The sequence below is a fragment of the Solea solea genome, chromosome 19, assembly GCF_958295425.1.
Source record: "Solea solea chromosome 19, fSolSol10.1, whole genome shotgun sequence".
NCBI classification, from domain to species: Eukaryota; Metazoa; Chordata; class Actinopteri; order Pleuronectiformes; family Soleidae; genus Solea; species Solea solea.
Window position 1 is genome coordinate 15,917,728 of NC_081152.1, and position 14,849 is coordinate 15,932,576.

The 14,849-nt window shown below is 40.9% G+C and overlaps 1 protein-coding gene and 1 long non-coding RNA gene across 2 annotated transcripts in view; one reads left to right on the plus strand and one right to left on the minus strand.

Annotated features, from left to right (window-relative positions):
* Nucleotides 1-6,515, minus strand: part of LOC131446779 (matrix metalloproteinase-17-like) — a 72,615-nt gene extending 66,100 nt beyond the window's left edge. The window contains exon 1 of the mRNA XM_058618222.1: nt 5,977-6,515. Coding sequence (XP_058474205.1) covers nt 5,977-6,123 — 147 coding nt within the window. The 5' untranslated portion in view covers nt 6,124-6,515. The remainder of the gene's footprint in view (nt 1-5,976) is intronic.
* Nucleotides 6,516-9,900: 3,385 nt separating this feature from the next.
* LOC131446453 (uncharacterized) lies at nt 9,901-13,201 on the plus strand. Its single transcript, XR_009233921.1, has 4 exons — nt 9,901-9,973; nt 11,602-11,637; nt 11,765-11,926; nt 12,850-13,201. It is a non-coding gene; the product is annotated as an uncharacterized LOC131446453 (long non-coding RNA).
* The last annotated feature ends 1,648 nt before the right edge of the window (nt 13,202-14,849 follow it).

Consider the following 14,849-nt stretch of genomic DNA (forward strand, 5'->3'; position numbering starts at 1 on the left):
TAAAATCAAACAGTTTAAGACGGGCTATGACTACTGTGCTGCGAATGAAAACATGTTCTTTTTAACATTCCACAGTTCTGGAGACACAGCATTATTGTTCCACAGATTAGTTCAGTCGTACTTCAATTAAATAAAGTCAGTCGGCAGAGGGATAATGAATCGGTGCGCAAACAAATTTCCCTTTGGGCACCAGTTCTTTTTAGCCGGAGTCTGTGTGAAAACAAGGGTTCCCCACTTTGATCCAGACAAAGACCCAGTTCTGTACACGTCACACGCTATCTAAAAACAGTCCCACTGACCACAACACATTCCCTGTGCATACTGTAAGTCACCCACTCATCTGAAGTTACACGGCGGTCGCCACCGACTGAAAACATCATGCAGACGTGCGGCAGCTGCCCCACATCTGTCCCACACACCCGCACTGCTACAGCGACCCTCGAGCTGAGTCGACCTGTGAAGACACCGCAAACTCTGACAGGCCTGAGCGCTGACCGCGGCGTCTTTGTGACGAGCTAAACTGTCTCCTGTGCTCGCTGTCAATCGTTACACCACGATACATTCTGTCCCACTGTGTAGTCATCTACTGCCTGGCGTTCCCCGTGATTCAAAGCCACAGACAGAAAGGTCACGCAGCTTGATGGCTGCACAGCACTGTTGAATGTTTTCGGGAAAGTCGAGGGAAACCTGAGTTAACTTTTGTACTTCTGTGCCTGTTAAGGACATTTAAGAAGACATTTTTTACGACCTCTGAAGGAGAAATCACTCCCTGAATCATTAGACTGGTACATCTGGGGAGGAGTGCTCCAAAGTATCCTCTTCCTTTTCATGGCGCATGCAGCTCCTTTCTCGCCTCCTGCCCGACTGATTACTCATTTCATCGCAACAATCTCTCAATCATACTTTCTCTTGACTTCCAGCTTTCTGTTCCTTCTGTCCTTGAGCCTCTGGGTGCAATCAGGAGAACCACGATGGCCCGGATAGAAGAAAGCCGCCTATATCTCGACGGGGAGAAAACATAAATTGAGTGGAAAGGAGACTGAAAGACTGAAAGGACAGAATATGATACTGGCGGAGCTAATGAGGGGTGGTGGTATTGGAAACAGACAGGCCGGTTGCATGAGAACTCGAGTACTACGAGGTACAGCGAGGAGGGAGAGTGGTGGGTGGCAACGAACGACTACCAGGCCCCCCTTTTTTTTTTTTCTCTAATTCAATGGACACAAGGCCAGATGGTATCCTCATTGAAGACATTTTAAAAGGAACATTTGAATTAAAGGTAGTCTGGCGGGGTGTAGATTCCCCCATCACACATCTGGTTTCATTTCTTACAACATGTAAAACATGTTTTATTCCAGTTTCCCCTCACAGAAGAAGAAAAAGATGAAATACTGCACAGGTCGCTTTGTACACGATTGTCACGTCTCTTTCTCTCTCTCCACAGCATGTACGCGAAGACAAATTATCCCTTAAGTATCTCAGTTCACTGCTAATGAAGGAAGAAAACTGCCACCGGGGGGAAAATGACACAATGAGCAGGAATAAGTGCACACTGCAGTCCATTTGTAAATTAGTGGGCCACACAACAACCAAACTGAAAACTGGAATCCTTCACTTTTTTGCTTTAAGTCTCAACTTTGTGCTGCTTTTTTTTTTAATTACAGTCACAGTTTAGCCCACGGTGGTTAAAAAAAGAACCAGAAACATAAAAAGTGACTGCAGCTCAGTGGCTCTGAAGTGTAATGGCACCGGAGAGCAGTGGGGCTGTGGATCGGGACACAGACGGCTGTTTCTTTGTGAGATCGAGTCCCAAATGTGCGGCAGTTAAGAACGTCGCAAGGCTGAACCCACTCAGACCGTGAACGTCAAATTATCCACCTGCTCTCAGCAGCTGAGCACGACTTCGCCGGCGCTGGATAAGTCCTATTTAAGAGTCAATCAGCCAGTCACAGGGGAGGACGGCGCTCATCTGTCTGTCTCTGTCCAGCTTCATCAAACCCACGTCGAACCCGACGCGTCTGCCTTTGTTGAGGCCGCTAATTGCACCGCTGTGTACGATCCCACTCTCTCCACGGACGGGGAACAAGTCACAGTCTTTTAGATCAAAACACACTGGAAACAGTTCATCCCTTTGACGAAAGAGTTGTCTAATTAGAGCCGGAATTAGACGTTGCCTTGGGTGTGAGGCCCATTTTTTTTTTCATTGTCAAGATGGGGTCAACAACTAATAATAAAAATAATTACTTGCAGCAAGTTCTTTTCTTTTCAACTGCGAAGTTGCAAAAAAAGACTCCTATTTGTCAAGGTTAAAACAAGCTTTTCTTTTCAAAAAGAAAAAAACATTCACTTGTCATGACATTTTTCAATCTTACGCTTAGAAAAGTGTCTCATTCAAACCTGTAGTTTCTAAAACAAAAGGGAAAGCGCCTTGAGAACTACCTCCGCCAACACAGACACAATGTGGATGATTACTCCATCCTGCGCCATTAAAATCAACTTTGAAGAAAATCTGTTCAGTAGTTATCGTGTAATCCCGCTAAGACACAGACAAACTGCATTAAAAAGCATAATCTCACAAGTGGAGGTAATGATTTCCAATAAGCGGGACTGTTTCCTTGTGTATTCAGTTGGATTAAGCTTTCAGCGGCTCTAAGCTTTTTTAGAGCCCATTGTTTGGTTTGTGCTTCCAAAAAGACAAAGTAAACCGAGCAGCTGCTCCAAGCAACATCTTAACACGAAAAAACCAGTTGTACAGCCCGGAACGACGGCGGAGAGCTATGAATTTTAAATAAGCAATCAATTTCACACTTCTGATATGAAACGAGGACCAGTAATCCGAGCGAAGCCCATATTATATTCTGATTCTGTTGCATGGGAGAGACGCCAAGTGTTTGTTCACACACACACTCAAATGCGGCTTGATAGGGGATGATATAGTATCAAGGCAGCTTTAAGGATTTCCTGATCAAACACGAGACTGTGCTCGTCCATCCGGCCAAAAAACACTTTGAATCTTCAGTGTAACAACGAGATTAATGCTGCCAATTTAAACGAGGAGGAAATTAAACATCCATACTCGTAGCGTTGTTCACGGATTTACAGCCGGGGATCAGTATGTGAGCGACGATTGCCTTTCGCTGATCATACAACAATTCTTTGTTGTTGTTGGGTTTTTTTTTTTTTGGGACATAAAGTCCACTAACTTCCCCAGAGACGTGTCTTTTTCACCTTGCCATCTCCATAATCCAGACCACTTCCTGATGAGATTTGCTGGTGACTCAGAGTGTTCTTCTCTGCACACTCACACGTCCCTACACACCGCCACGTGATTAAAGTCCCCAATAAGAAGGGGACAATTACGTCTGCTCCGTCTGAGTGTATAACTAAATCACAGGAGACGGTGAGGCGGTCTCCATGGAGCGCAGAGCCAGTGGCAGACAGGTTAGAAACTCTTCGCTCTCAAGGCTCTGTAACAACTAACTGAGACTTAAAAACTCAACGTGCAGACTATACAGCCTGAATGAGAGAGAAAATAAAAAAAGGAAATATCGCTTGAAGGTTATTTTATACCCGGAATGTGGTGCACCCATGATAAATTGCTACGTGAATAATACACAACTCCTTATATGGACATCGTGCGGGTGTGTGTTTATAGGTCACATATTCAGGCTTTAAAAAAATCTATTTTTTCGTCTTCTTATGTGTTGTTGAGTCAAAGTCAAGTTTAATTTTATATCACATTTTTAGTAGTGATATAAAGTAGCAATAATTGTGCAGAGGTCACAAAATTAGACCGTTTTTCTTTGCTTTTGGTTCATAAAAACGAGCCAAGTGAACTTTGAACTGTGACGCATTTCCAAATTTCACAAGTATTTTTTGCTCAGGTGTGTTTTTAGTTGGTGAAAATGAAATGTTTTCTTTCATCGGATTGTCTAAGTAGTACACTCTATATTGCACATTCTTATAGCCTCTGTATAGTGATGCTCTCTGGTGCCGGAATGAGTTCTAAGGGATAATAAGTGCAATAGAAATAGAAAAGACGGAGTGGAAATAGTGAACGAGAGAGAGTCACATGTGGACTGATGAAGGAAACCACTTCATTCCTTGACTTGGATCAAAAAGCAAACATTACTACAATAAAAGATAACAAACCATTTTATCTACAGCTACAGAAGCAAATGGTGAAGAAATCGTGGCATGAAAGACAGTGCTTGACTCGTTTTTTGTTTGCCTTTCTAGGCCCCGGATCATTCTTCCAGCATCCGTGTCACCGTACCAACAAACACGAGGACGAGTCCATGCTGACCACACGCTCCCTGGTGTCACACTCTTGTTTTGGTATACAGAGACACTTGAAGAGGTCCCCCGACGCTCGCACATGAACAACTCGGCACTCAAAGAATACAAAAACATACAACAGAGGGCGATCTCCTGCTGAGAAATCGCTGCTACAGGGATGGAATATGAGATGGGGTGCATGTGCATGTGCGTGTGCGTGTGCATGTGCATGTGCATGCGTGGAGCGTTGGACTGATGCTGAGCCTCTTTCAAGTATGAATGGAACCGCTGGCATGAATGAATGTGCAAGTGGAACTGCAAAGTAGGTCTCCACAAGCGAAGCGTAGGAAGTATGACCCAGCCCTCGTTCTTTCTTCCTCTGTGGTGACCTAGACTTTAAATTTAAGTCCACCTACTTCCCATATTTGTGTCACAGCAGTGGATGGAAACACACATTCATTCATTCATCCATCTTCCACCGCATTATCCTCCACATAAGGGCCGAGGCGGGGAGGTGGTACCAATCCCAGCTGACAAAGGATCCTGGACAGGTCGCGAGTCCCATCACAGGGACACATAGAGACAAACAACCATCCAGCCTCACACTCACACCTATGGTCCAGTGTGCCTAATCCCCCACATCTGCATGTCTGTGGACTGTGGGAGGAAATGGGAGAACCAGGGGAGAACATGCAAACTCCTGTGTTCCGTTCTTGCTGCACAGGCAAGAGAGCAAACCACTAACTACTCCAACCATGTGACCGGGGAACACACTTTACACATCTTTGAAAATTCTGTTCAAATTTGCAATTTGTATTTGTAGGAACACGTGGCTACAGAGCGAGCTAGAGATGCAAAGCACTTTCAGTAGTAAATGTAAAGAAAAAAACGAAAAAAGGGAGGATTTGTGTTCTCTCATTCACCAGTAACTTAATATATGAGTCCAAGTATTAAGTTATTTTTTTGCTCTGATGCTGTTTATTAAGATGCTTCCAGTCCGTTCAAAGTAGCCCAAAACACCATGGACACCACAACTCATACTACAAATGTGCAGCTTCATATCTTGTCATTTTTAATGTCCACAGTTGAATTAGTATTGCTGGATCCTGCTACTATACAGCAACATGTCATTGAACGCAGCCCTACTTTAAAAAGCCGTGCAACTTGGCAACAGATGACATATTGGAGCAAAGTCTCCCCACAGACACGGCTCAGAGAGGAAAATAGCCAATAACGAGTGGTGGCTCTGTGTGTGTGTGTCACTGTGTGTCACTGTGTGAGGGAAGACGATCGAGTCTGCTTTTGCAATTCATTACACAGTCTGCATGCAGTGGAGCAGCACGTTGCTCCACCAAAGCATAAATACATTTACATTTATTTATTGCATTAAGCCGCCGCCGCCACCACCACAGGGAGAACACGATCCACCATCACATCACATATAGAGTGACTCTCAGAAATGCACTGGAGTGTTTTAAAATTCAAGTCAAGCGTGGAGAGGAGGAGAGGAGAGGAGAGGAGGAGAGCATCTGCCTCCCACTGATAAAAGTAGGGAAACTGCGCGTTAAGATGGAGAAACGCATCTCTGCGTTCATCTGTGTTTCCAAGCGGGAAACTGATTGTGTAGAAAAGTGATAATGACTCATAAAACTTCGTGGGGCGGGGGGGGGGCAAAAAAAAAAAAGGTGCAAAACCTACCACTCCTGTGTCCAGCTGCTCTGTCGTCTGAGGGGAAGGAGCCGCTCCAGTCACAGGTAAAAGCCACAGTATCTGCAGCAGCAGCAGCGGCAGCATCTCCACTGAAACAGTCCTCATCCACTTGAGAGGAGCCGGGTAATAAACCATGATGCTGCCCTATGACGGGCTGATCCTGCGGGGCTCACACGCCGACCCCGACACCCGCATCCACGGGATCAATCCCACTCCGACACTCCGGTGAAAACACGCACGCACACGCACACACACGCACCACACACAGGTTTACCTCACTGTCGAGCGCAAACACATAAAACACATGAAACCCGGTGGCGGATTCACAAGTTTTGCTTCACCACCACCACCGCACAACTAAATCGCCAGAGTGGTCACACACACACACACACACACAAAATAACGTGTATATTCCTGTTTTAAACCCAAGTCCATGTGGTGTGATAGTCCTGGTTCCGCTGCGGATCCAGCACTGGAGCAACAGAATCAGCTGCGTGCGGTTTCGTCCCGAACAGCAGCGGCAGCAGCAGCGGAGAGCGCGACTATTACGCACGCAGACACACAGTGAAGAGTGTGCAAGATGAGTGTGTGGCCCGAATGATTCAGGAAAAGAGGAGGAGAGAAGGGGGGAGAGGGTGTGTGTGTGTGGGGGGGGCTCAGTTCCTCTTCAGCCCACCCTTGACTCTTCTGAATTCATGACGTGCGTGGTGCGTAATTTGAGAGTCTCAAAAGGTTAAGGATTTTGTCATCATGATTATTGTTTCCTGACATGTATCTAAACCAATATAAAGGCGTGATTACATAAATATAGTCTTTCACTTATGAAGTAATCCTTTTACACAACGAGGTCTCAAACCTGTGGCCCGCGAGCCACATGCAGCCCCCTAATCACTTTCATGGGGCCACTTTAATGTCTGGTTTTGATATTTATAGATTTTCACTGTGTTTGTGGGAGCCAATGAAAGCTGAGGTCTCATAAAAAAAAAAGGGGTTGGGCTCCCGTCATGAAGGAAGTAAAATTGCACATCTGTTGTACATACCGAAAAACCATTATTTTAAGTGTTATTTTATTATTTGAATCACAAACGAAGCATTATCATTTACATAAATGAGTTAAACAAAACTGCAATATTGCTGTGAATGACAGTGACAATGACTGGCCTTTGTTGTTGCAACAATCTACCCCATATAAAGTGTGCTGCTATTTGTGTTTAAGTTTATTTTGTTACGTATTTATCTCAGTCTTAGTTTGAGACCCCACAAAGATAAGAGTATAATGCGAACCCTGACTGCGTTACACACATCTTTTATTTTGGATATCAAAGCAAACACTTTTATTTTGAAATGATGCCAAATATTGTCATAAATGTTGTTAACGCTAACGTCATGATGTGATATCGGGATATAACAGATGTCTTTCGCCACACAGTGGGACTTGAAGGTCATCACCAGAGCTTGAGACCCCTGCTTTTACAGAAAATAACTTGCTGCATTACACATTTGTGACTCGCCGCAGGCCTCGCACTTTTTCCTTGTCAGTGTAAAGACTGAATATTGCACTTTTTTATGCCTCTAAAGAGTTTTCTCTAATGAAATGTTGTTGTGTTACATACAGTGGCAATAAATCTGTCTATCTTTAGAAGTTGATGTAAACTCACGGTTGCGAAAGCCTCAAGAGTCGTGATTTGCTGCCCCAAAATACACAAACGCCACCTGTAACCATGGATCCTATTGGACGTCACTGGTGTCCACTCATACGCGTCTGTTTTCCTCTAAAATGGAAACATAATGTTAGAAAATTGCCATCATCTATATTGTATAACAGCAAATGGAGATTTTTTCACATCCAGTGGTGTTGTCCTGGTGACTATTCAGTAGATTCTTACTTTTGGGTTTGTCTGAGCCAGCAAATTGGAACATTATGTCATTTTTTTGCATATGCAGTCTCTGTCATGACCCTGATATTATGACTATCACTGTCATAGCTTAAAGATGAAGCTGTACATCAAGTAGTAAATGCCAGATTATAGAATTTATAGGGACTTTGGGGCAGAAAATGAGACGTCGAGGCCGTGATTCATTATGTGTGTTGTGCATGTACAGTATTCTGTCTCTTTCAAAGAAAACAAATAAATTAAAATAATGTAGGTGTGACTGGCCTTTGACTCCGCATCAAGTGTCAACCCGACAGCCATTGGTTTGTGAAATGGCGTAAACGGGGACTATGATTTCCCAAAACTGACATGGCGCTGCATGTACTGACAATCTGAAAGTATCAACTGAGACCATAAAACCCTCAGGAAAATGTTTAATTATTGCATAAATCAGGAGGAAATGTCATGGAGTCGGGTCATGGATTTGCATACAAATTGCAACTATAGTGGAGTCTCCGCCTGACGGCCAGTCCAGAGGTTACAGGTTTCAGGCAAAACTTTCCAGACCAAAACTACGTCTGTTATTTAAATAAAGTCTTTGATCCACACTCAGATATCTCCACACGTCCATTTTATGAGCCTTTACATCCGCAGTCATGATCCCCAGAGGACAAATCTGACTTTAAGAGAGTCTCTTGACTTTCCCTTTGATTCAAGCATGCTGTTAAAGCCTGTGATTTGGGGGGTAAAATATGTCTAGCATTTAATTGAATCCTCAAGATAAAGTTTTCTAACTTCCTTTAAAAAAAAAAAAAAAAAAAACTTTTATCTTGAATGCAGCATCTTCAAAATAAAAGGATGCAGAATTAATTGACCCTAATACTGTGTCTTTGTTCTCAGTATCAATCAGCAAACCGTCCTCGCCGTCACCGGGGTAAATAAAGTAAATATCATGCTCGTTATGCAAGTTTGCTTTGGCTTTGTGGCACTGGGTGACTGTGAGACAGATCAAAGGTTTTGGATTTTCAATCCCCAGCTCCTCACATCCACAAGTGAATAAGAGCCCAAATGCAGTCACAGCTCATTTGTGAGCAACAAGAACGCAAGCTTTTAAGTCCACAGTCCTCGCTGCGTCTATAAGAGCAGCCTTTACAGTGTACACGCTGCAAAACAACTCTCCTGGTACACACACGCTTAGCTATGTTAAATGCAGTGTTGTAATGTAACAAAGTACAAATACTTACTGTACTCAAGGTACTTTGAGGGGAAAGGCTCGTATACATAAGGTGGAGGGAGACAACGAGACACAGGTGAATGTGACGAGGGCGGGGCAGACAATCAAGAAGGGAGGGAAAACACACAGAGGCAGGAAGTGACGTGATCTGAAACGAGAGGAGAGGTACATTTCAAAATAAAACAGGAAACATGAAAGAAAGAAAGAAAAAACATGACCTTAAGGGGGAATGCTGAGATGTATCAGTCTACCAAATAAAGAAGAAGAGTTGGTAATGGTCTGTATATTTATACACTGTAAAACGCTACAGCCCCTTTTAGTTATGTCAAATTAATACTTCTATTTAACTCAAAGAGCTCTGACAAGTTTTGGATTTTAAACTTAAGTGTGCACGTTTTCTGAATTTAAAATTTTAGTTCTATGTTGTGTTGACAATTTGACACCTTAGGCTGATCTTGATGTGTTCACTTAACTAGAATTTCTGAGTTATGATTAAATTGTGCGTGGGTGGTGAAAAGGGCGGGCTTTCATTGAGCAGGGGTGAGGGGGGATGGCAGGTGGCAAGATGGAAAAAAAAGCAGCTATTACTTTTAATCTTGAAAGAAAATCGTCTTTAAACCGTGGCAAAGTTTAAAGGTATATAAAATAACCTGTCTGCACATACAGCTAAGTTTTGTGTTCACAATTATGAATCTATAATGTATAAATATAGAAAAAAAGTGGTAAACAAAAGAGGACTACTTTCCATGGCGGATGGATAATATGCCGCGCTACCTGATAACAACCTGTGAATAGAGGCGGACTCATTTTCTCATGGAGTTGGAGCAGCAGGACCCCTAAAGGAGAGGAACTTTCCTACTGATTTACCTTACCGAAGGTGAGTTTTTATATATATCTTTTGATTAAGTATGTGTAAATCAATCTTAATGTTGTTTAAAATGATGTTTGAATGTAGATTTTAGTTTTTAACTGTAGCTGAAAACTTAATTGAAGTCGATAATAAGCCAACTACCGTGACCTTGTTAGACTCATTGTGGGCAAATTTCCTTAACCGCGCCTTTTCTAAAAAAGTACATAATTCAAAAACATTAACCAATTAGGTCCGTTTTTATATATATTTAATATGTCTGGTTTTTAGCTAGACTGAGAGAAGAGATATTCATTTGCGTCAGACCTTCGTTTAATTTTTTTTTTTTTTAAATTTTCCAATGTAAACCTGTGTTGTCAGTTAAACACGTTATTAGCGGAGTAAAAGCAAACCTCATTTTAATGGCGGCAATTTTTTTTTATCGCGAGATCAACGTTCCTTTTGGCCGAGCAAAATTTGTAGTTTTTTCACATACTGTTGCAACAACTAGTAACGTTAAAAAAAACTACAACACCACACCGGATATAGCTAGACCGGAAGAAGTAGTAGGTGAACGTTACGCTTTGAGTGGATGACAGCGCTCCTCCGTCTCCAAGCGGGCTCTGCGTATCCAACACAGCCTGGATCATTTCTCGCCGCACTCCCTACATCCAAGTAATGATGTATGCAGTGTTATCAACTAAGCTGGCTGACCCCCCCCAAACCGTAGTAAGGATACGTCCAAAGACCGCTAGCTCCTTTAGCTCGGGTTAGCTCGTTACGGCAACAACACACTAAATCGCGGGACTTTGTCTGCGTTGAAGAACTGCACTTTGTTCACAGCACTGCAGGGTGATACACAGCCTCTCTTACTATTGTGCGGCTCTCACAATAAGAGGAATAACTCAAAAATATGCAAGGTGACAGAGATATTAACCTGCGGCTGGCTAATGTATGTCTGATATCATGTATGTATATGTGCTATGTAATGTCTCTTCGTAGAATAAGATGTGTAATAATAATTAATCTAAAATAATATTTTGACACATTTTGGCTTGAACAAATATTGTGTCTCCTGCAATTTGAAATTGCAGTAAGCTGTATTGCTATTTCAATAACATTTGTATTAATTGTTCAGCCCTACATTACAGTATATGCCAATATTGTTTAAAAATAAAAAAAAACATTTGCAGAAAGTAAGCTGATCCACTTTTCTATGTTGATAAGAGCTTTGAAATGAGAAAAATAATGGGACAAAAAGAAATCAAGGGACATTTAAAGAGATAAAAATGTGTGATTAATTGTGAGTTAACAATGACATTAATGTGATTAATCGCAATTAAATATTTTTATTTTGACAACACTAGTAATCACCTGATGTTTCCGTCAGTCACTATTGAATTAAAACGAATGTTGCTGTAGACTAAACTGGTTCCGTCTGTTGACGTGTGTCTTAGCCAGCAGAAAGCGGGTCAGTGATGCTGTGGGACTGGTAGTCACACTCATGATATAGTTAAGTCTATTATAGTCTATCTATAATCAGTCTATTGTCTCCGTCACCAACAGCAACACTGCATAAAACAAAAGTAAATGTGTTGATAATTTTGTGTAATATGCCTACAGATAAACAATTAATATATGTTTTTCCCAATTTTCAGATATCTGCAAGAATGGGCATTTAATGAAGTGGAAATGTAAGTTTTGTCCATTCTTCAGTGCGCAAGGAGCCTTTAATGTATTTTCATTGTCTTTATAAAGCTTTATGCAGCTCCAATTTCTTTCTCTCATGCCCCCTTTTCTGTATTTTGTCATTTGTTTCAGCTGAGTGCCGAGTTCGACAGAGTTGTCACCAAAAACATGCTGGAGTCATTTCTGGAAGGACTAGATGCCACAATGGCAAGTCTGTTGGAGCTCTACAAAGCTGGGGTGGCATCAAAGAGGAGGTCAAACCTGAGCAGTGTTCTACAGTGTCTTCAACAGGAGGTATGGACTGTTCAGGAAAACAAATCTAATTTCTTATAAGTATGTACCAAAATAAGATGATTATAGAGGATTCTATTGCATTTACTTTCTCTTGCCTTTTTTGTGTAGTACACAAACCAACACAAAAGAACAGCTGCCTTACTTGGTCGTTCGCACTATCTGGCAGAGGATTCGTCAGACGTAATAAGGATGAGTGATGTAAGTCAATGTATTTACTAGGGCTGGAGAAATTACTCGATTAATAAATTAATCTTCATCTACTTTGATAATTGATTAATCGGTTTGAGTATTTTTCTTTAAATAAGAAAAAATAAGTTTTCTGATTTTTCAGCTTCTTAAATGTGAATATTCACTGGGAATATAATTTCCAGGTTTGAAGAACACTGATCAACATTTTCAATGTTTACTGACATTTTATTGATGAAACAACGACTAATCAAGAATTTTGAAAATAGTTGTTATTTGCAGCCCTAGTCTTTTATACAGATTTTTTTTGCCATAATTAAAATATCTACAATATTCCAACTACCAAGGACTAATCTGAAACTGTCAGTCTTTAACATATTTAACAAAATCTTCTACACAGAATTTACAGTAATAAAATTGAGGACTAGCTTTGCTAATGTCAGACTGTATCTCAATCTTATTTGAGATTGAGTATTAGTGCAGACCTTGTCAGAATAAAGGTTCAACCACTGTTCAGCATCGGTACATGTTATACAAAACAGTACAATTTAAGAAAGATGCAGCAACCTGGCCCTCAATAGGCTGTATTAAAGGGGGTTATGTCTGTAAAATGTTTAAGTATTGATAAAATAATGAGATGTCACAACTGTTCTATCAGTATATTTTGACGTTCATAAAAATGAAAAAAAACATGTTTTCCTTTATGAGACTTTAATTGTCTTTATCTTCGTCATCAGGCTCATGGAGAAACCCTTGATAAGAGGAATGCAGGTTGGACTGTTAATTGGACATGAGGAATCTCTGCACGGTGCATTTGCTCTCAAAGTCTTCAACGTGGCTGTGGTGGTATAAGAGACAATCATTCTTCATGACCTACAGGATGTGCCCACAGGCTTCGCCATGCTGATGGGAGCAACATACTGCCTGAACCTCCAGTACCCACACCACATTGGGCCAAATTATAATGTGGAAATGTATGATACTTAACAACTTGTCTTTGGTGTGGTTTAGACATTTTGGCTGGTTTTGTTAGCACAGCTGTTTTTTAAGCTGCTGTTTAACGTGGTTCAAATAAATGACTGCATGAGCTGCAAGAGTCGATTGTGATTATTTCAAATCATTAAGCTTGATAGCATTAGTCGAAATAAAATAGACATTCAAATTAAAACAAATATGAAATTTAAATTTTCTTAACTTGATAGGACAAGTTGTCAATATAAAATAGTTGTATCAACTTGAAATTGTAATTTATTATAATGCAGAAAGTGACTTTTAAATCTCTGTAAATACAGGATATTTATTTGTTTGAACTTGCTGTAACGAGTTGAACCACAAAGCGATTGAAAGTTGAATCAACTTTATAACTAATAGAAGAATGTTGAGATAACTATACCACTGCACTTTACTCAACTTTATTAACTTGAGTTTACTAGTCAAAACAAGGATAATGCTTAAGTTGAGTTGAATTGCAATTCTAAGGCAGCAGGTGAACTTCCGTTTGCAAGTTGAACAGACTGAAAATGTCTTACAGTGTAGAGGGCTTTTCTAGTCACTAAAACTTAAGTACATTTTATATCAAGAAATGACTAATGATAATTAAGAACAGTAAATGTCATATATTTTAAGACCTTTACTTATTACTTATTATAAAAAAAGTGACTTCAACTTACTTAAGCATCCTTTTAAGGTACTTTATACAAGACTGTAATGTAATAAGAAAATCAATATAAAACCAGTCATGTAAACTTTTCACATGATTGTTGGTAAATGACATTAAAGTGGATCAAATGAATAAGCGTTATTTTTACACTGCACAAACACCACAGCCACACATATGCCAGTATGTGTAATCATTCATTATTAAATCACCCTTACTTGTTGTGACTCCATGAAGTTATTAGGTTCATTCTCTGCTCCGATTCACACTGAGACGAGGCGTTAAAAGGTAATGGTGAGAAAGGATGGGGCGAAGAAAAGAAAGAAGAAGAGGAAGAAAGAGGAAGACATTTCTCAATCTTGAAACTCTGAATGCATCCTCCAGTGAACCAGCTGTCTCCGCTGCTCTTTCACCGCATCACCAGTGAGAAATCTCAAAGTAAATCACAGCAAAAGGTCACTCAGTTACGTTTCCCTCCAAAGCGCTGTTGTTCAATATCATACACAAACCCTTTATCGTGTCTGTGCCCTTTAAGGGAAATGTAAAGACGTCAGTCAAAACAACTTAGAGGAAAAACTTTTCCCGCCCAGCAACGCAGACTTTTCATTTTTCATTTTCAAAAAACGGGCAACGAGAGTCGCTCCCAATTAAATGCACAAATCATCAGGAGCTGAAGGCCACTGAAGTAGAGAAAACTGAATATGCCCGAGAAATGCAAATGTGTTGTTGCTGTTGTTTTACTCCTCACTACACTTCTCTCCTCTCCACATCTGAGAAAATATCAGAGGGAGAACACAAAACAATTTGCTGTGGAGATAATTAGAACACGAGGTGTCATTAGAAATATTCATTTCTATTTCTGTTTTTCCTATGAATCTCCAGCAGGTACAATGAAAAAAAACCTACTGTATTAATGACTTACAATGAGGTACATGCTCCCGTAGTATATTAACCCTATAATTGACCAGTAGACGTGCCGAATACATTAAAATATTATAAACCGCCTCTTCTGGATTCACCATGCTCGTCTCCTTGATAGAAAGAAAGAAAGAAAGAAAATGGAGACACATGCCCACAGCC